Source organism: Triturus cristatus, chromosome 1_1 (assembly GCF_964204655.1).
Source record: "Triturus cristatus chromosome 1_1, aTriCri1.1, whole genome shotgun sequence".
Classification (NCBI taxonomy): domain Eukaryota; kingdom Metazoa; phylum Chordata; class Amphibia; order Caudata; family Salamandridae; genus Triturus; species Triturus cristatus.
The window spans coordinates 216,337,004-216,359,058 of NC_140579.1; the positions used below are offsets into that span (position 1 = coordinate 216,337,004).

The window sequence follows — 22,055 nt, forward strand, 5'->3', positions numbered from 1 at the left end:
AGTAACAGGTTTGTACGGTTTCTGCAAAGCAGTCAATAATTGTACCACACCATCAGGCCTGGTAGGCCTGGTACATTCTTCATAAGCCTTAAAGCATGATAGTCTACGCTGCGTGACATGGTTTTAGTTCTAGACGTAATATTAAACGAAACTCCCTCCGGAGTAAATACTCTACCTGTAATATCTAGAGCCTTAACATCCGAAGAACGTCTACAAGCCGCCAGACATAGCAACATGGCCAGTTTGGCCGATAATTGTTTCCTGGACAACATATTGTTGTTGGGCCATCTGTTAAACAGGGAAAGAACCAGCGAGACATCCCACAAGGAAGAATATTTTGGTTTGGGTGGATTAGCTACTCTGATACCCTTTAAGAGTTTGCATATTAAGGGATGCATCCCGACAGGTTTGCCCTCAATCTGAGAGTGGCCCGCCGAGATGGCTGAACGGAAATTATTAACAGAGCGATACGCTAAACCTTCAGACGCTTTTTCGGACAGGAAATTTACAATAAAGGGTAATTCTGCCCCCAACAGGATCCACATGTTGTCCCATGCACCAACGAACCCAGCACCCCCAGGCTGAAGAATATCGCTTCCTGGTAGAGGGGGCCCACGCTTGATTGATGAAGCCTGAAGCTTGCTCTGAAAAACCTGGCATTTGCCAACGCTGCCGGAAAGTCTCCAGGCCATCAGAGACAGCTGCCCCGATAGTACCATCGGGTGCATCTCTCCATGAGGGTCCTGGAGCATTGTCAAGGACCAAGGGATCCTCCTGGGGAAGTCGCAACTCGCCTCCAGCAGTAACGGGAACCAAGGCTGCGACTTCCACAAGGGATTCACCAATATCACCTCCGCTTTCTGGCGCATCACATGTGTGAACACGTGGGGAATGAGAATGAAGGGTGGAAACGCATAATTCAAAGACGGGGTCCAATCCTGTGCAAAGGCATCCGTCGCTAGAGCCAATGGGTCCGGCCTCCAGCTGAAAAACTTCGTCATTTGACGATTCAGTCTGGAGGCAAACAGGTCGATCTCGCAAAGACCCCATATCTCCTGCAACCACTGAACCACCTGTGGGAGAAGTTGCCAGTCGCTGTAGTCATTGAGATGGCGGTTGAATGTAGTAGCGGAGTTCCAATCCGCTACTACATTCGACTGACCCGGAATGTATTCGGCTATGACCGAAATCTGATGACTCGGGCAATAATGCCAAAAGACCTTCGCTATCTCTACCAGCATTGAGGACCTCGTGCCCCCCAGTTTGTTCATGTACCGTACCGCCGATATGTTGTCCACCCGAAGAAGGATGCAACATGAGACCTGTCTGGGAGATAGGGTCCTGATCGCAAATGACCCTGCAAGGAGTTCTAGACAATTTATATGTAGATTTAACTCTTCTAGGGACCAACGTCCCCTGTGGAAATATTTCCGCAGCGCGCTCCCTAACCCCAACGACTGGCGTTGGATTCTATGACCACTTCCGGTAGGGAGCCAAAACTTGCTCTGCCGTTCCACGCTTCCACGTGGGCAAGCCACAACTGTATCTCTTCCCGCACTTTCGGGGAAAGAGGGACTAAGTCCGTGTAGGAGAGACCCTTCTGCAAGTGTTGAATTTTGAGTCGTTGAAGGGCCCTGTAGTGTAGGGGTCCCGGAAATATTGCTTGAATGGACGACGCAAGAAGTCCCACTTTCCGGGCAATCACCCTGAGAGAAACCATTTGTTTGGTTAGGAGGGAGCGAAGCTCCTTTTTGATATCCCGAAGTTTGGAACGTGGAAGACTGAGTTGGGCTGTCTGAGAGTTTATGACGAACACCAGAAAATCTATCGTCTGCGTGGGGCACAGAAACGACTTTGGTTCGTTGATCACAAACCCCAGGTTCTGCAAGATACGAATGGTCATGCGCAAATGCTGAACCGCCAACGTCTGAGACTGCGCCATGATGAGCATGTCGTCTAGATAGACAATCATGCAAACCCCTTGTTCCCTGAGGTAAGCTACTACAGGTTTCAGAACCTTGGTGAAGCACCACGGTGCTGAGGAAAGTCCGAAAGGAAGGACCAAATGTTCATACCACCGGTTCCGCCATTGAAATTGAAGGAATCGCCGATGTGGGCGAAATATGGGGATGGACAGATAGGCGTCCTTCAGGTCCAGATGGACCAACCAGTCCCCCTGCTTCAGTAGATCTGCCAACAGATGGATGCCCTCCATCTTGAAGTGCTTGTAAGTCATGTACTGGTTGAAATCCTTCAAATTGAGTACCAACCTGTAACCACCGCCTTTCTTCTGTACCAGAAAAATATTGCTGCAGAAACCACGAGGACCCTCGTCGCAAGGTGCTATCGCGTGTTTCTGCAGCAATCCTTCTATTTCTAAATCTATGAAATCGCACTCTAGTCGGGAAAAAGAAAGCTGTCTGGGCCGATGAACCTGATAAGGAGTCTGGAAGAAATCTAGATGAAACCCCTGAACTGTCTGCAAAACCCAGGCATCCTGCGATAGTTGAACCCAATTGTGATAAAACTGCTGAATACGACCCCCCAATGGAAGAAGGAATAAGTCTGGAGCGCTCACCTGAAGACTCGCTGTTCTGGAATCCTCCCCGATAGGAGCCTTTGTTAAAGCGTCGCTTGTTGAAGCGCTGCCTGGTGGGGTAGAAGGTGCCGCCGCGGGTAGAGTCCCACTCTCCCCTGCCGCGACCGAAGTCTCCTCGCTGAGGACCTTGGGAGAACTGATGGCCAAACGAGCATCCCCGGCCTCGTCCGGCCCTGTTGAAAACCCCAGCCTGAAACACACGTTTGATTCCTGCCTTTGCTTTATCCAGGGTCATGAAAGTGCCCACGTATTTTGCCACATCTTTGACGAAACGGTCTCCAAAGAGGTTTCCGTCCGCCAATGGTCCAGGCTCTGCCGCCGCCAACTCCGTTAGATTAGAGTCCATGCGCATAAGAATGTACTTTCGGCGCTCCGTAGAAATTGCGCAATTGGCATTACCTAAGACACAGATGGCCCTCTGGGTCCAGCCCGCCAACACATGGGAGTCAATGGTGGTTCCCGATTCCTGCGCCTCAAGAGCCATCTCCAAGATCTTGGCTAAAGGACCGACCACATCAAGAAGCTTGTCTTGGCACCCACGCCAAGCGCGATCTATACCCTTCTTAGGGTCCTTGGCAAACTTTTTAAGGAAAGTTAAGAGGCTGGAATCAATTTCAGGCGTCTCGGCCACCTTGTCTGAGAGATCCGGCCGGGGACATTCAGACCGCAGTCTGTTGCGCACCTCCTTGTCAAAACTTTTGCGCAAATTTTCGTGCAGGTACGCCGCCACCTCTGGGGCGGGCAGCCAATCAGAGGACCTAGGATGAACAATGTCCGAGGGGTTAAAGGTAAAGGGAGTAGGAGTCGTCTGCGGAGTTTCCACATTCTTGGCCTTCCTAGTTTTCTTCTTGGGAGGGGAACAACTGGGGTGTCAGATTCGGAGGAACCAGGTTCCGAATCGGTATCTTGAACCCTCTCCTTTTCCGTATCCGGGCGCGGAAGTGAAGAGTAAGAGGCAGAATGAGGCCAGGGCTTAGGCTGTGTGCCTTCTGACGGAACCCCTGCTGGGGTAGTGAAGCCATGATGCTTCGAGAACCTCTCCAATTGACTGGTAATAGGCTTCAACGTAGTCGCCAATGCCTGCTGCACAGTTCCCGGAACTGCCTTCTCCAGGACCTTGTTGACCGACTCCTGCACGGAAGCGTCCAGGTCCTCAACAATTTTTTCCTCGATGGAAGGTGTACCTACTTCCTCCTCATATAAGGTGTCATCCTCCTCATAGTGCACCCAATTTTCCATGGTGGAACCAAATTTATAGACGTACTTGCTCATAAGGCAACAGTAAGGAGGAGTAAAAAGGGGGGAGCCAACCCACAGCACAACAGCACAGGTACCTAGCTCCTCAGCAAAAAGCTGTGTCCCAATTATTACAACCCACAGGGCGTAGTGGAGCCAACAAGAGCAAGGAAATTCAAGGAGGTGTGCTCCCTCCAGGCCCAGGTCGTTTTTGCAGCCAGCCAGGCGTAAAACAGTGCTCTCCGTGGAAATCCCAGACCAGAATCACCAAAACGAAAGAAAAACTACATAAAACCGGGCAGTAGCGAAGTGCGTAGCCCAAATCCTACCAAATATAGCCCAATTGGGCTACGCACGTGGGAACCTAAACAGAAAGCAAAAGTGACAGGCGCCCAGCACACGGCTAATGAGGGGAGCCTCAGCGCTTATTTCTGCATATAATAATCTACTCCGCCGAAGGCGAAGCGGTACCTTTGTGCTGAGAGAGGGAGCGCTGAACGCGCTGGGTGCACACAGAGCAGCAAGGCCGAACGCCGCGTCTTCAAGGCAAGGATCGCGATGCACACGCATCGAGCGCCGATCTTGCAAAATCAGGGTCGGTAATGCCGCCAAATTTGAATTATTTAGGATCGCTAATGCTGCCAAACGTTGCCGCTCCCAGCGGGAGCCTCACAGCGCCAAGGGCGCGTAACCAACATGCGTACCCGGCTAAGTACAGAAATCAAGCACCAATAAACCTTACACAGCAAAGCGGCTCTAGGCATAAATTAAACATAAACAAAGCGTCGCGAAGCTTGTAAGAAAGATATTCATTACATTACATATCAATTAGCGATGTAAAAAGGAAGAACGATGTCAGCAACTTAACTTTCTGCGTGAGCAGCAAAGAAAGAGGACAGGTTCCGGTATTGCTGGCTCTTATGGGGCTCTGCAGGAAGTGATGTGGTGCATGCATCATGGGAAATGTAGTTTGTTTTACATAATATAAGTTTTCATTGGCTGCTGTGAGTAGCAATAAATGAGAAAGAGAAGCATAATACGAAGCCTCCGGTCCTGTAATAGAATTAGCTGGAACGCACTGTTTTCTACACAACGCTGCCAGCTTGTTGGTGAAGGGCAGTTAAACCGATCATCCTGAGTAATGTGATCCATGTCGGCATGCTTTCTCTTACTTCGTAATTATACGAAATAGGCATAGTTCCTGGGACAATAATGAATTTGTTTATAAAATGCGCTGCGTTAACTTTACATAGGAGCAGAGCTGAGCGCTATGCTCTGCACGGCGCACTGTAACTCCTCCCCTTTTCCTGCTCTACGTAGTCGTGTTACTTGGTAGGTAGGGTTGTACATATAGACAGTTTTTGCCCTGATTGCCAGTGCAATGTTCGGGTTTCCTTCACCATTCTCGGAGAGGGTGCTGCATCACAAAGGGCACTGATGTAGCGGAGTTTTTGATGCTTGCACTACATAACTTCATTGTTATGTTTAGAAGGTAATTATGTGAGGCGAAGGAAATAATTAAACATAAGGCCTCCCGTTGTGTGAAATTCATAATTCACAGGGATGTATGAATGTGTGTATGTGGGAATTGTGTGGCTCAAATCCATCCACGCTACACCATGCCGGGTTGTTAGAGAGGGGGCGATGTAAATGGGGTGGGGGGTAACAGGTGACAGAAATGGTGGCGAGGCAGAAGGGAGTGGCGGAGGGGCAGACAGGAAGACACGGTGGCCAGGGGGCAGATTATAGGAACATAACTAAAATTATCCCCCTGGAATATCTCCGCTTCTTGTGGAATAAAACTAGCCAGTAACGTAGTAACCTTGTCTATACCAGCTTGTAACATGTATTGCACCACGCTGCTTTCACTTAACAGAGCGCAGTTTAACTCGTCATAACATACCATGTCAGAGCTTATCTTGGAAGTTAAATGCACAATGCAATATGTGCAGCGTGAACTTGGAAGAGCGAGTCTGTGTTTTGGCGCTAGCCGATCGGTGCTAATGTCCTTTTCTATTGATCCATTTGGACAAAAAACTCTCGTCAAAATTCAAATGTACTTGTGTGCTTTCTCTCCATTGTGCCTCAACAATGCTGTTTTTGCACTCCACCCCATTGTAAACTGCTGTCTCATGTACCTTGAAGTGTTCCTTCATCTCGTTCTCCCTTTTGCCTGGCACTACGAGTTTACACAAAAGCCTCTCAACAGTTGGGTGGGTTAATGTACCTGTTGCAGTAATTATGGTGTGACCTTAGTCTGAGAAACGTTGTGAAGCGTAGTAGCAAAATACGTTATCTGCAGCACCAACGCACAGTGGCTGTGACATCAGGCACTATACAGTAAATACTAATTATTGTACCACTTTCCAATCCTCCCCTCAACACGTCAGATTCCTTCGCATATTGCATTTATATTATTTTTGCATTTATATAGCGCCTACTTCTCCTGACGAGGCGTTGAAGAGCTTTGCACTTGAAAGTTCTGGACTGTGACTGCACGTTTGTTGCCTTCCAACCGCGAACCGAAAAGGCATCCGCTTTTATTGTAGTTATACTCTCAGTTGTATTATTATTATTAATTCTGGATATGCTGAAGTGTGCAGTTGACCCCTGGGGTGCCTGGAAGAGTTTAGTGTTTGCGATTACAAAAGAGGTGACCATAATCTCAGGGGGCCTCACCAACTTTGAAATGGGGTATCTTCATTCTTATGTTTGATTTAGGAGTGCAATAAACAAAGGCAAAACTAATCACAGCTCCTTAAATGATAAAACTTCATAAAATACATACACTGATCAAGTTGCTTGTCTAATATCGGATGAGTAAATACATTGCTGTCTCCTGTCAATGTCCTATTTAAAGCGTCTCCTAAAATGATGCATTTTCCCCTTCCCTGCATAGTTCAACTCATAATCACACCCCTTGGAACTCTCTAGCTTTATCATACCTCCTAAAACTTGGCGCTAGCTTGTTCATGAATTGCCGAGGATGACTCAATTCAGTGAAATGGAGAAGCCTGGCCGAGGCCATAACAGAGTGTCATATTCGGAACATACAACACATGACACACTCCTCGTAAAATGTCTTATACGTGTTTCACCCGCGGTTCTGAACACACATTGGGGCACATTTAGGGATCTGTTCCTTATCGACTAACAATAGCCCCCTCTGTGTTCATCACTAGGCTTTGAATTACTGTTTTTAGCTAGCAACCGTTAGTGGCCCCAGAAATGACTGCCCTTGCTGCCTGGTGCAGGCCTCATGCAGAGGCAAAAAGTCAATTTTGGGGGGTTAGTGTTCGAATACGCGCACTGTCCCTGCCTAGCTTTGCCTACCCATCTGTGCAGACAATAAATGACATTAATTACCTACCACAAGATGCACTAATGTCTGTCTTGAGACCATGCTTTCATCCGTTCACCCCTGGAAGCACAAAATTTATCACAATGGTGTGTCAGGAGTCATTAAATTCACGCATCCATTCCTAAAGGTTCAACATGGATTCGAAACACTCGAGACGTACAGAATAAACAAAGGTAAAACTTAACACTATTTTTTAGTAAGTTTCAAGTTTATTTATTATGTTTTGGCACTCCGAAGAGGTCCACATAAAAACAAAATACACAAATACAAATACACATTCTCAAAGTAAAATTGACAGCTACAACATTTTCAACTGAGCAAGATAATCAGCAACACATACCTCCAAATTTCATCAATAAATAGCTAAAAAACCTTTAAAAAAGTTAAAAACATTGAAGCAAAACATTTCATTTGGAGGAGTATATAAGGCCTGCATAAAAGAATTCACATTGAGGATACCCAATTGCAAGCATATTGATCTTAACCACTTCAAACGAAGTGGACGCAATGCAGGACATATAAACAGTACATGAGAACGATCCTGAACAGACTTATTACAAAGGTTACATGTGGGAGAGGACCCATGCCATTTTGCTAAAAGAGTATTTAAGGGCAGCAAGTCCTGCCTTAGAAGGAACCAAAATCTCCGAAAACCATGTGGAAGGTTCCAGGTGACATAGGGTTGAACAAGCTTCATTGAGTATGTGTTAGCAAGGAGATCACCTCCCCTCTTTACTAGCATGGGCTTCTTGTCCAACGTGAAACAAAGAGCCCAAGAAGCCTGTTTCAAAAGTGATTTTAGCTGGGAAGGAGAAATAGTAAAAAGGGTGCTCTCTTCCAATTCAAGGAGTGCCACAGCCTTTCTAAAATTCTTAACAATTTGGGAGTGCTCTCTTAAGCTAAACAGCAATTCCCCCTTGAGAAGGGATCTCAAAGTCCCCGTTTCTCCTCTAGCCAGGCTGGCAACCCATCGTACTAGAGCAGACAGACCCTGCGCCCAGCTACTACGGAGACCGAATTCAAGTCTACAGGCAGCCACAGAACAGGCGGGGTTGAGAGAAGTTAGACCTTAATAATTTTCCTTCTACCGTCTGTAGAAAACCCGGGTGCTTTAAGTCAACCAGTTCCATTCCATACAGGAGGGTTGATGGAATTTTTGCCCTATAAACCTCCAGTAAACACGCAAAGTGTCTTCTCCCTGTGGCGGAATAAAGGGCACTCAGACTTTTGCCTTGGGACAGGGCTTTACGGGAATTATTATCAATATGAGGCTTCTCACTCAGGTTGGGCGAAATTATTTTTCCTAAGAAAGTATATGTCTTAACCACCTCCAATTTCTGACCACCAACTGACCAACCATAATTTTCTGATTTAGATTTTTTCTTCCCTGTAATGCACATAATTTTGCTTTTTGTGGCATTTATCCTCATGTAATGGTTCTCTGCAAAAAGATGTAAGGCCTGCAGACGATTAGCTAATCCCTTAGGTGTTAAATCTAGGATAAGGATGTCGTCTGCATATAAGAGGCAGGAAATATAAGATCCCCCCACTACCGGGGCTATGCCAACACAAGATGAGAGCGAAGCTGGAAGATCAGCAATATACAGGGAGAAAAGTAATGGGGCCAATAGACAACCCTGTTTTAATCCATTGATGGAGGGAATAACACGCGATAAACCCCTTTCTCCACCTTGTAACACTCGGCACCAAGTGTCCGTGTGTAAAGACCGCACCAGATCTAATAGAAGAGGGGGCATGCCCAAGTCAGATAGCTTTCTCCACAGCAAGGGACGATCAACTTTGTCGAATGCTGTGGAGAAATCAATGAAAGCCGCATACACTCCTCCTCCCCGAACTCATATATTTGTCCGAAATAACCTGAAGGGCTGTGAGGTTATCCAATGTGCCATGCCCCTTACGGAAGCCGGTTTGTTCAAGGGGTAATATCTGATTCGCATCAACCCAATCAGTAATTAGCGAAAGGAGACATTTGGAAAAGACTTTTCCAATGGCATCAAGAAGGGCTATCTGGCGATAATTCATTGGCTTATCCCTATCGCCCTTCTTGAATAATGGAACCAATATGCTCCCCTTCCAACTAGAGGGCACAGTTTTACTAATGAAGCAAGATCTAAATAATGGAAAAAGAATCTTGCTCCATGAGACAGGATCCTGCTTCAATACCGATATGGGAAGTTCATCAGGCCCCATTGCACCGGAGGAACGCATATCCTTAAAGTAGTATAGGTTGTATACTACTCGTCACCATGTATTTTTTGACAGGTGGCCACGCCCCTTTGACCACGCCCCTTTGGTCCGTGTGTCTATATTGGACGCGTTCCAAGTCTGCTTTTAATCGGGGTTTTAATCGGTCCTTATAACGTATTGATAAGATTATAGCATTTTATTGTTATATAGGTCGTTATTTTGTGAATCATGGCTTATAAAATGATACGGCGATGAAATAAAAAAAAAAAAAAAAAAAAAAAAAAAAAAAGCGTATAAAACGATAAGTTAGGATTTGGGAATCAAGGCTTATAAAATGATACGGCGATGAAATCATAAAGCGTATAAAACGATAAGTTAGGATTTGTGAATCAAGGCTTATAAAATGATACGGCGATGAAATCATAAAGCGTATAAAACGATAAGTTAGGAATTGTGAATCAAGGCTTATAAAATGATACTGCGATGAAATCAAAAACGTATGAATCGACCACGCATGCAGGAGGGTTGCTAAGAAGTGGGGGTAGTGTGAAATACGAGTCTACAAACATACCGCGGGGCGTGTCTAGTATGTTCACAGAGGATATAAGCCAGCATTCCGAGGACCGTGTGTTAAGAAACCCCCGCTTTTTTCCGACAAAGAAAAGCTCGAGCTTTAAGACAACTTTGAGAATGTCTTGCTCTAGCGTGGAAGCGGGACCCCTTGGAGAAACTATAACAGCGATGCTGAAGGAAGCGGCAAATGCTGCAGACGACGCTGCAGAACTCGACGATAGTGATAAGGAAAATTGCGCGCCAACAACGCCTGCGGGTACTACGTCGGAGATGTCGTCGGCGATGCTGAATAAAAAGCCCGAGACAGACGTCGAGGCATCGGCTATGCCGAATATAAAGCCCGAGACCGGAGCCTGCGAAGAGGCGGTTGGTGGCGTTGCTAAAATGGCGAGCAATACCTCCGATGCTACAGACGGCGGTGGAAGAGCGGAACCAAGTGAAGATGACGAGGGTATTGACCTGCAAGAGCCTGAACCCGAGGACTCCAGCGACTGTACAGAGATGGATTCCGGAGAAGAATCTGTAAACGAAACAGAAAAGTGCGAAGTTGGAAAACGAAAAGTAAGTACGAACCGCAATTTTTCGGCAAATCCTCTGGGGTGTTTAAGAGTGTGATGATGAGGCGTGTAGTTGTGAGGAAGGCTGAGGTCGAAAAACCCCTTTTTTCTTTTTATCAGCAAAAGAGAGGAGGAGGAGCCCCGGGCGACAAAACCGCTAGCACGACTATGGAAGTCACACAGCCATCGCTACGTTTTTCATGTCTCTGCTGCTCAAGACAGAAAAAACTTGCCGTAACGCATAAAAACTGCAGCTGTAAGCGCTTAGACGCAATTGTACAATTTTGTCGTGGTGAAAGTTGGAGCACGGATCGATATCGCGGACTTTTGACAGCGATAGCCGCGATCATAAAATTGTGCTTAAAGGCGGGGTGGTACGACGAATGCGAAGGTTGTAAAATTGACGACCCGAGTCAGTTGCATCACGACTGTCTCACGACGGGTGATGAATATGAAGACAGTTTGATACGGAAACTATGTTACAAGCTGGACCCCTATAAGATTATGGCGACGTTGGGGGCGGTCTATGGCTTGAAAGAAATGTCAGTACCCGAAGATTGTAGTAAGATGATTGCGAATGTTTTAAAGTATATTAAGAGAGTACAGTCCCCATCAGAGCATGTGAAAAGTATGTATGAAGCGGGTGATGAAGACATACGCTTGATAATGAAACAGCATTTGAGAAGGAAGAATTACCGTAGATATTTTAAGATCAAGTATCTTTACAGGAGTTTAAAACCGAGGAACATGACATTTCTTAATGTAGAGTAAATGAAAACATGATGATCTTCGCGATTGCTACTATTATGTATGTGTGTTTTTCCGTTGCAGGAAAGTGTGTTTCGACACATGGTTGAGATCGGCGTGCGACCGAGCGTTAGATGCCTGGAAGACGCTTTTTATTTTCTGATCAGAGCAAAGATGGCGTACCCCAAACCAGTGTTTCGCCCGACCGCGCTATGTCGTAACAAGCGATGTGAAATCATCGAAGAGCTTGAAAAAGAACTGGGTCAGAAACCTAGAGGCTTTTAAGACGTTGAAAAGAGCAAAATCTTCTTGGGCGCTGACGACGTGCTCGAAGATTGCATCGACAATTATATCAGGCGGACATTTTGCACCCTAGGAACTACTCTGAATAAGAAACAGTTTTTCAATTTCATGAATACAATATCCGATTTGTTTTGTCGAGCCTTCTTGAAGGGGCGTGGGGAGGATGTAAGAAGACTGGTACCGTTCATAGCTAGCAAAATCCAAATATTGATTCTACGTCACGAGTTTTTGAGAGCATTGTGTTAAATATCTATGTTTTTATCGTTATTATCGTTTATAGCGCTGTACATTCCTATATTACCAGTTTAAATCATACACTGTTTAATTCGTGTGTTATTAAATAATCTACTATTGTAAAATAAACCGGCTTCTAGTTCTGATTATTTGATAAAGAAAAATAATAAAACAAAAGTGAATTAATAGAATAGGGGGGCGGGAGTAGGGGTTGCGGTATTTTAGTTCAAGAAGCGCTACGATGCAGAAGCTTTTCAAAAGAGTTTATTACAACCCCTCGAAAGTTGGTAGTTTTGGCGGTGTAGAAGCCTTGTACAAGGAGAGCAAAATCCACAACGACGGTGTTAAAAGAACACAGGTACGCGACTGGTTATCGGGCGAAGATGCCTACACGCTACATAAGGGGTCGAGAAAGCGCTTTCAAAGACGGCGTGTGATAGTCAGCGGCTTAAATCATCAATGGCAAGCGGACCTTCTAGACGTCCGTGAACATGCCGCGGTTAATGATGGTGTAAAATTTATATTAACGGTGATAGACGTACTGTCAAAGTATGCATTCGCCGTTGGCCTGAAGGAAAAATCGGGGAGCTCGGTCACAAAAGCCTTTGATTACATTTTCAGCAGCGGGAGAATTCCTAAAAAGTTACAAACAGATAGAGGAAAAGAGTTTGAAAACAAGACGCTAAAAGCTCTGCTGAACAAGTATGGTGTAAAACATTTTGTTACAAACAACGAAGTGAAGGCGGCGATTGTAGAAAGATTCAACAGAACTCTCAAGGCACGAATTTGGCGGTATTTTACAGCGTACAACACATTTCGTTATATAGATCGTTTACAAGATTTTATTGAAAGTTACAATCATAGCTATCATAGAACCATTAAGACGTCCCCTGTAGAAGTATCCCCGCAAAATGAGTTGAAAATTTGGAGAACTGTGTACGGGTCCGTGTTCACCAACAACCCTGTTTCAAAAAACACGCTCAAAAAAGGTGATCATGTTAGGGTATCTAGATGCAAGGGGGTATTTCAAAAGGGGTATGAGCAGACTTTTACAGATGAGATCTTTGTGATAGACAAGATTTCCAAGCATTCAGGCGTTACAGTTTTTAACTTAAAAGACTATGCTGGGGAGGAGGTCGAAGGGTGTTTTTACAAAGAAGAGCTGCAAAAAATAAAACAGGATCAAGATCGTGTGTACCGTATTGAGAACGTTTTGGCAAAGAAGGGGCACGGGGCACAAAGACAGTGCCTAGTTAAATGGCGGGGATGGCCTGATAAATTTAATAGTTGGGTCTCTGAGAGTGAATTAAAGGATATACAAAGTCTACAACAGCGGATATAGGCATTTAGGTACCGCGGAAGCGCCATGGAGGTCGGACCTTTTTATCTGACGCTCCCGAGTAACGCGTCTTTGGACACTTTCCCTAATAACAAAATTTCAAATTTTACGGTGAAACTAGCAAAACCTATTCATCTACAAGGAGATTGGGAGGTGGCCCTAACAGAAATTCAGTACCCGCACACGTGGGACACTTTTGAAACAGAGGATGTTAGATTTACGGTGGTACGCAAGAAGGAAAGCGCCCACGAACTTTCTTTCCCGCCGGGGCACTATGACAACATACGAGACATTGTAGAAGTAATGAATAAATCCATTGGTAACATATCGGAACTTGTTGACCTTAGATTAACGTATGAACCACGACTTCGAAAAGTGCAGTTGAGGAATGCTCAAGACTACGGTATTTTGGTGCGTGAAAAACTGGGGAGAGTGTTGGGGCTGACGCCTAACGTTCACCACTCTTCATCAGCGGGGAAAGCCTACACGGATGTACACGGCGGATTTTATATGATGTTTGTATACTGCGACGTGATAGAGCATCAGAGAGTGGGGGATAGCTACGTGCCTCTCCTCCGGTGCGTGGAAATCACAGGCAAGAATAATAGCATGATAAACATCATTTACACCAAAAGAGATTATGTACCGATCAGCAAAAAACATTTTCACACAATAACTTTGGAACTGAAGGACGATTTGAACACTAATATAAGATTTAAAGTGGGTAAAGTCATAGCGAAGCTTCATTTCAGGCCGCGACGTGGTGAAGTGTACTAGAATAATGATTTTACCTGAAAATTACGGCGACGCGTCGCTCTATAGGGATTACTATAGAGCACAAGCCGGCTCAGGCCTCCCGGGGTTCCACGGGGCACCTATTATGTACGGGGCGGGTGTTGGCGGTATATTCAGAAGCCTTTTCAGAAAAGCAGTACCGCTTTTAAGAAGAGGGTTCCAGTTGGTAAAACCGCACGTGAAAACCGCTGCAGCAAATATTGCCCGAGACGTCGCAGGGCACGTTTCGGGGGCGGTGATGAAAAAGTTTACCAAAACGGGTCAAGAAGGCTCAGGTTTAATCTATCTCGAAAGAGGAAGGAAGAGAAAAAGGGGTGTATCACTAAGGGGGCCGCCCGCGTTCCTTCAAAGCGTTGTGAAGCGCCGGCGACCGGCTCAAAAGAGTTCGCTTAAGACCCGGAGAAGACACGGAAAAAAACGAGTCTCTAAGGGCAACATATTTTAAATCGGACCATGGCCTCCGTCCCTTGCGGTTCCCAGGAATGCACAAAGTCAGAGTTGGACCTATTCCAAGTACCACCAACGCAAACCAGCATTGAAAGTTCTCTATATGTCGAAGTACCGCCACTTTCAGCCCTGTCAGACACAGCCCCCTTAGAGTTCTTCATAGCTCGGTCGGATGACTACCTGGACCTTTCAGCTACCCTGATTTATCTGTCGTGCAAAATTACTAACGCAGACGGATCCGATTTGGACGCCGCAGCCCGAGTGGCGTTTTCTCCATACCCCATAGCCTCACTTTTTAACCAACTGGATGTGAGCCTCGGCGACCGGCTCATCAGCCAGTCAAACAACACGTATCCATACAGGGCTTATCTCGAAACGGTACTTAATTATGGGGACCCCACTTTAAAACGCCAACTTTCTGCAGGTCTCTTCTACAGAGACACCGCTGGAGAGCACGAGGACACGACTTTAAACGGTGCTAACGCGGGATTTAAGAGCAGAGCTAGCTTTACAGCCCGAAGTCGTAAAGTGGAACTGATTGGGCAATTACACTGCGATTTATTTTTCCAAGACAAATTAATGCTTAACGGTCTAGATGTGAAGATTAAACTGATTCGAAATAAAGACACTTTTTGCTTAATGAGCGGCGACGCAGAAAATTACAAAGTGCATATCTTAGCGGCGTCACTATTTGTGAAACGTGTCAAAGTGAGCCCAGTGGTGCGTTTAGCTCACGCCGAGACTCTGTTAACCAGTAATGCCAAGTACCCCATCGAAAGAGTGGAGCTCAAAGTGTTCAGCATCCCAGCCGGTGCGCTACTATCGAATACTGAGAATATTTTTTTCGGATTTTTGCCAAGAACTGTAATAGTAGCGCTGGTCGATAACGCAGCATTTAGCGGTGAATATGGCAGAAACCCCTTTAATTTCAAGCATTATAATATATCTCACAGCAGCCTCTCCGTAGACGGCCAAGCTATACCGGCAAAACCATACACGCCGTCATTTGGAACTGGGGGTGTGGCTAGAGAATATTTGGGTGTGCTGCAAGTTGCTGGGAAGTACGCATCAGACCGACCCTTCTTTGTGGATCGTGTAGAGTATTCGAAAGGCTATTCTATGCTGGCTTTCGATCTATGCCCTGACAACGACGTGGGTGGCGGCCATTTTTCGATACAAAAATCAGGCAATGTACGTCTGGAGCTCCGTTTTAGCGCCGCTCTACCGTCTACTATAAACCTTCTGATTTACGCTGTCTTTCAGAATGTTATACAGATTAACCATAGGCGAGAGGTGCTAATCGACTATATGTGATGAATACGTGGCAACTGGAACGTTTTCTCGCCAAAGACGAGATGGCAAAACATTCATTTTTAGGTGTATTCGCAGCTGACACTCTACCAATGTATCTGGGTAATCGCCAGCGACCGCTTCATTTAATAGTCAATACAGACGGTAAAGATCAAAGGGGTCGACACTGGTTAGCAATATTTCTAACAGAAAAGGACTCTGAGTTTTTTGACTCCTATGGCGTGCCACCAAACAGTTATCTGTACCCCAATACCATATGGCAATTTTTAAAAAGAAACACTTCAGGCCTAATAACATTTCATGAAAACCAGATTCAGGATGATGTATCATTTACCTGCGGGGCACATTGTTTGTTTTATTTATTTCATAGATGCCGTGGTGTAGACTTTGAAAGCATTTTAAAAATGTATTCAGCTGATTTGAAGGCAAATGATGCTCTAGTAACAAGGTTTGTGTTGAGGCAATTACGCAGATTGAAAAGAGGCCGTGTAAATAACAGACCGATGCAAAATTGTATTTCATTCACTGATAATATACATGTTTACAGTGTTTATGATAACTAGCAGACATCCACAAGGTCTATTTTACGCTCTCATTGGACTTTTAAAATCATATTTGTACCGAACATTTTTACTCTGTGATATAAAATGTATCTAAATAAATTGCATGAAAAAAGCCCTTAACTTTACGTGTCGGTCTGACTTTTTTCAGCACCTAGATGCCACGTTAATGCACCGTGGTTTATATTCATCCTGAAATGCTTAGACAGGCTATTGTCCGCATATGGTGCCTGGTGTGCTGTCGAGGTTTGCAAAAAATCTGAATAAAAAAAGGGGGGCCTAACTTTACGTGTCGGTCTGACTTTTTTCAGCACCTAGCTGCCACGTTAATGCACCGCTGTTTATATTCATCCTGAAATGCTTAGACAGGCTATTGTCCGCATATGGTGCCTAGTGTGCTGTCTAGGTTTGCAAAAAATATGGATAAAAAAAGGGGGGCCTAACTTTACGTGGCGGTCTGACTTTTTTCAGCACCTTGCTGCCACGTTAATGCACAGCTGTTTATATTCAACCTGAAATGCTTAGTGGATTATACCGTTTAATTCTCGACACACGAAGACATACGTGGTATTGTGAGTTGTGGCGGGAAACTGTCGGGTTTTGGGTATAAAAACGTGAGGTCTGCAAGAACATTCAGGCTGGAGCTCTCAGGAAAGCTACGACGCTCCAACCAACGGCGCTGGTGACACCTTCATTCTCCCACCACATCGGGCGCTTGAAAAGCTGAAGCCCCTGAAAGATTTCACCACCTGATGACTGAGCACCGTTTCCATTTATGAACATGTCTGAGGACCAAGAATTGTTGGTAAGAAGATTGTTTTATGTTTTTTATATAATCCTCTAGCTCTTTTTGAAGTTGCGCTTCTATTAGCGTCATCTCTCAAAGGTTAAATGCTTTTTTATCAGGGATGTAAGCTTTTTTTCCGGCTCAGACTGTCACACTAAGACGAATTAGACCGAAGTCCCGGGCAATGTTCTAACATGTGGTTCTAATTAAGTCTTTCGCTCCTCTGTCAAAAGGTTTTAAGCAATAGATAAAATTAGGTGAAACTCGGGGTGTTTTGAATTAACTGTAACTGCTAGTCAGGAACCGTGAAAGATGCATAAAAAAAAAAAAAGTGTGTGTGTGTGTGTGTGTGTGTGTGTGTGTTTGCGTTTTTTTTTTTGCTTTGCCGGACCCCGTCTGAAAAATGCTCTAGCATGTGGTTCTAATTCAGTCTTTCACGTCGTCGTCAAAAGACTTTTAGTACTGTTACAGCAGCTGGCATTTTAAGCAATAGGAAATATGACATGACTCTCGGTGTGTTTAGATTTTGCACATGCTCTTACCTCAAAGACTATCTGCTCATTGATCCGTGTTTTTAAGTCAAGGACTAGTCCGCCTCCTTGCTTTACAGATCATGATTTAATAACGCTCGAGGTCTTAAATAATGTCACTATATAGCCTGGGGCCAGCGAGCCGGGGTTGAGCTGCGGCTTGAAAAGCAGCTAATTTGACAACTAAGGTCTGGGTCTATTTCTGCGGTCGTGTGTGTGTGTGTGTGTGTGTGTGTGTACTTTTGTTTGCATGAGCTTGTAAATACGTATAGCGGTGCTTTCAAGTAATTTAATTTAAACCAATATAGGAAATGTGTTACAGCTGTTTGCATTTTTGTCTTCGCAGGAAGTGGCCGAGGCGGCAGACGCACTTTTATTCGACACTGCGCTTGAAGGCCCTAATCCTATCGCAGCCAGTCAAATTTGCGGCTTCAGCGCGCATGCTGGTAAGAATTAATTCTCTTTTCTACTGGTAGTATGTTCTACCATAGACCATGCTGATGTGCGCGTGCTTGTGCGTGTGTGTGTGTGTGTGTGTGTGTGTGTGTGTGTGTGCTTGTGTGTGCTTGTGTGTGTGTGTGTGTGTGTGTGTGTGTGCGTGCTTGCGCTGCCACTCTCAGTCTAGTTGTAGCACTGATGACTATTGAGGACTCTTCCGACTGTTCATTGCTTGAATTAAAATTATGTTTTTTGCTCTTACTTAGATAAAACTGATGATGCAATCTCCATCCAACACGTGCAGCAATCAAATACACAACAACCGGTTGTACAAAGGAGTTCAAGGTTGCCGCCTGACGATCTGAAAAGCAAAGGTCAGAAGCGTAAAGAAGCGAGGCGGCGAGGGCCACCACAAACATTGCAGGGTGGTTTTGGGGGGAGTACTGTTGGGGGGCCTGCATTGCATGAGTTTCCACCGGTGTCTGTAAATGGTGGCGGTTTGAGAAAGAGACACTCTGGCTGTAAAGAAAAGGGTGATCAAAAGCGCAATAGGAAAGCGAATGCTAATGATAACAATTCTGCTACTCTACAGACCTTCCAGGTTTCGAATTCAAACACGCCTACCCCTGGTTGCGTTCTCCCCAGCCGAAATTCAGAACAGATTCTAGGTGTCACAACGCACCCTTGCAGCGATACTCCGGTATTAGTGCACCCCCCACCTACTCCTACCCCCAAGTCTCACTCTCAACCATCAAAGAACTTGCATGCGCAACCAGCAAACGCCATTATTCCCCCCGATGAACAAGAAATAATTTCGCTGCTTGACGATGATGACTGTTGGGGGGAAAACGCGAATGTACCCGTTCAACAAAACAGATCAAAAGCAGGGCCAGCTGTACACGGCGAATGCTCCAAGAACCCACGCTCACAAGGGGGGTGTCACACAGATGTTACAATAGGAGGAGGACCCGCCATCACCAGCCCCCCAGTAAGGTTCGCACCAGGTGCTATTCACCATAATTTAAAGACTGAAATTCCCCACAGTGCTGCAGCAAACGGGGCGTCCGCAGCGGCGCTACAAGCTCCTAGACATAACCCCACACCACCCCTAAACATTACCGCAGTAACATCAGCATGCCACGATATTTTACCTTTAATAACAAACCTTAGGGGAAGCACTCTTAACACAGCATCTATCTGCGAAGCTATTATTTTTGCTTTAAGTAATCGTGATACAGTAGCTCAGATACAAGCCATTGAACGCATCAAAGCTGGCATCGTACGTATACAGCAAAATTTAGAGAAATCACTTTCAGCTGCTTTAGTAACTGCTCAAAATCAGCTCGAGTCCTCTGTCTCCTCGCACGCCATAGATGATGTCCTAAGTGTCAAAAAATCACTTAACGTTGAGATAAAGACACCACTTGACCCCCGCAGTGGGGCTGCTGCTGCTGCTGTTAAAGCTTCACTTCCCAGCGACGCGGCTGTACTTCAGGCAATTTACGCCATTTTTCCCCTAATAAATACCCTAGAAGGATTAGGCTTGAACTCTGCACCCGTCAGTTCATCCGTTTTTAATGTTCTACGTGTACAGGAAGCTTCCGGACATATCGGCGGCATAACAGATGTCAAACTAGCAGTAGAGGACGTGATCCAAAATACTCAGACTTCACTCGCATCTATTTTAGCAGATGCCCAAGCCAACCTTGATTCCTTGAGTCTCGACTCGGGAAACTGATAATGACCCCCAAAGAGCATAGGTCGCCGAGAAGGTCTGAAACTACAGTCGCCAAACGTAAAGAGAAATGGTTAGCCGCTAAAGTAGTCAGAAATCGGTTAGCCAAAAACCTAAAAAGAGCCAAAAACCATTTGAGAAATATACGCCGTAATATTCAAAGCAACAATGGGTATTTACCACCGAGCCCCACGCAGTTAGAGCAAACACCTCAGAGAACAGCTGTCGCTTGCGATAATTCTAGCATCAGTAACAACCCTGCGCCGGTGTTTTTAGAAAGCGTGCGACAATATCAAAGAGTTATCAAAAAATTTAGAGCTATAGAATTTTATGAAGAATTTCGTTTTGTCAATCTTCATCTCATAGATTCTATTAGACTGGCCCTAGAAGCGGTTATTAACTCTATCCAACTGCTGCTGGACCAAATGGCCCCAGACATAGGCCCCAACGATTATGTACAAATTCGCCTGAGCGGCGGTGGTCTGGCTAACTCTTTTTACACTCGCAGGCTACCGCATCACGACCTAGATGCCTCAGATTTCTTAAACAAAATTGTTGACATGATGAATAGCAATGCAGAGATTCTGGGGTCACAAAGTTTAACACTTGTTGTGACTGTGATAAAAAGTAGGGGCGGCGGTGCCAGACGGGCTCTAAATTCTGTATTGTTTACTAAGATCATTCAAAAGAAACGTCGATGGTTGATTGATTTGAACAACACAGCTGGAAATTTGTGCCTGGCGGGGTGTTTGGCAGGGTTATTGGCTCACGGTCAATCTACGGATAGAACGTTGACAGAGCAGGCACAGTTAATGCACGATGCCCTAAACATCCCCCCAGATACGGATGTCTCTTTGCAAGACATAGAAGCATTTGAAAATTACTTGGGTGTGACGATTAAAGTATTATATCACGAAGGCGGCTGGCGTTATTTCACCAGCGGTACCGCCAACAAATCTAAAATTCTGTTTGTTCTTTTACATGAAAGCCATTTTTACGGTGTGAAAGATATAAAAAAATTCCTCGGCGCTAGGTATTACTGCGAATATTGCCATTCGGCCTATACCCACAAATACAATCACTCGTGCGCAGACTTCTGCAAAGCGTGCGTTACGAACGATTGCCATGACATTGCCAACGATCTCCAAAGGTGTCCGCGGTGTCGACTGTTTTGTCGTTCTTCGGAGTGTTTAGAGCGTCATCGTGCTTTAGCCGTGGCGGGGGAGGTGAGCTGTCTCAGCAAAAAGTTGTGTGATTCGTGCGGTCTCTACGGCCCCGAAAGTCATGAATGCGAAGGCCTTGAATGCGGTGTCTGTAAAGCCCGGGTGTTTTCATTTGATTCACATCTCTGCTTTATGAGCAGACTCAAACCGCCGACCAAAACAAATGATTATATATTCTACGATATGGAGTGCCGTCAGGAAAATATCATTCACGAGCCAAATTATATTTTTGCCAGACATATTAATGGTGAGCCTACTTGGGAGTTTTCAGGTCCTACATGCGTCAATGATTTTATCAACACATTCATTACACCCCGATTTCAAAACTATAGTTTTCTCGCACATTTCTCTAAAGGATATGACTGTTATTTTGTAGTGAAAGCTCTAGTGCTTGAAAAGGTGGCAATGTCACTGATCACTCAGGGAGGAAAGCTCATGTGCGTTACAACCAAAGTACTCAATATCAGGTTTATAGACTCTATAAACTTTTTGCCCATGAAACTCAGTAAACTTCCACAGGCAATGGGTTTCCAAGAGTCTAAAGGGTATTTCCCGCATTACTTTAACACTTTGCAGAACCAAAAATACGTTGGTGCTATGCCCTCAGCAGAATTTTACGGTGTAAACTATATGTCACCCTCTGAGAAAACAGAATTTGTGTCCTGGTATGAATCGAACAAAGATCGGGAGTTTGATTTCCAGAAGGAGCTGTCTCATTACTGCCAACAAGATGTGAACATTTTAAGAGAGGCGTGTATCCGCTTTAGAGAAGGCGTCATTGCCATGTCTAGCAAGCAAATCTTGGTGAACCCGGGTCAGGCCAATGAGTATGCCTATGTTGACTTCATCGACCCCTTTCAGTACATCACTTTAGCTTCAGTCTGCTTGGCGATGTTCAGATTTTGTTTTTTAAAACCTTACACATTAGCGTTGCTACCTCGTGATAATTATCACAGACAGCAAAAGAGATTCTCAACACCCGCTATTCAATGGTTGATGTATTTGGAATACAGTGAAAAAATCACCATCCGTCACGCTTTGAGGGGCGGGGAGCTTAAAATTGGGTCCTATT

At 45.2% G+C, this 22,055-nt stretch overlaps 2 protein-coding genes across 4 annotated transcripts in view; one reads left to right on the forward strand and one right to left on the reverse strand.

Moving 5' to 3' along the window:
• LOC146870009 (uncharacterized) overlaps positions 1-22,055 on the reverse strand; it is a 145,734-nt gene that overhangs the window by 97,867 nt on the left and 25,812 nt on the right. The window lies entirely within an intron of this gene.
• LOC146870010 (uncharacterized) lies at positions 9,793-15,741 on the forward strand. 3 transcript variants are annotated; one of them, XM_085624146.1, is made up of 2 exons: positions 9,793-10,538; positions 11,366-15,741. In XM_085624146.1, the coding sequence occupies exon 2, from the start codon at positions 14,406-14,408 to the stop codon at positions 15,711-15,713; it is 1,308 nt and encodes a 435-aa protein (XP_085480272.1). In that variant the 5' UTR covers positions 9,793-10,538; positions 11,366-14,405; the 3' UTR covers positions 15,714-15,741. The 3 variants fall into 2 exon arrangements, with proteins under 3 accessions (XP_085480272.1, XP_085480275.1, XP_085480279.1); XM_085624153.1 differs by having other exon boundaries at positions 11,366-11,947.

Coding starts and splice junctions, on each gene's coding strand:
- LOC146870010 (XM_085624146.1), top strand. CDS start 14,406: ATGGCCTCCGTCCCTTGCGGTTCCCAGGAATGCACAAAGTCAGAGTTG.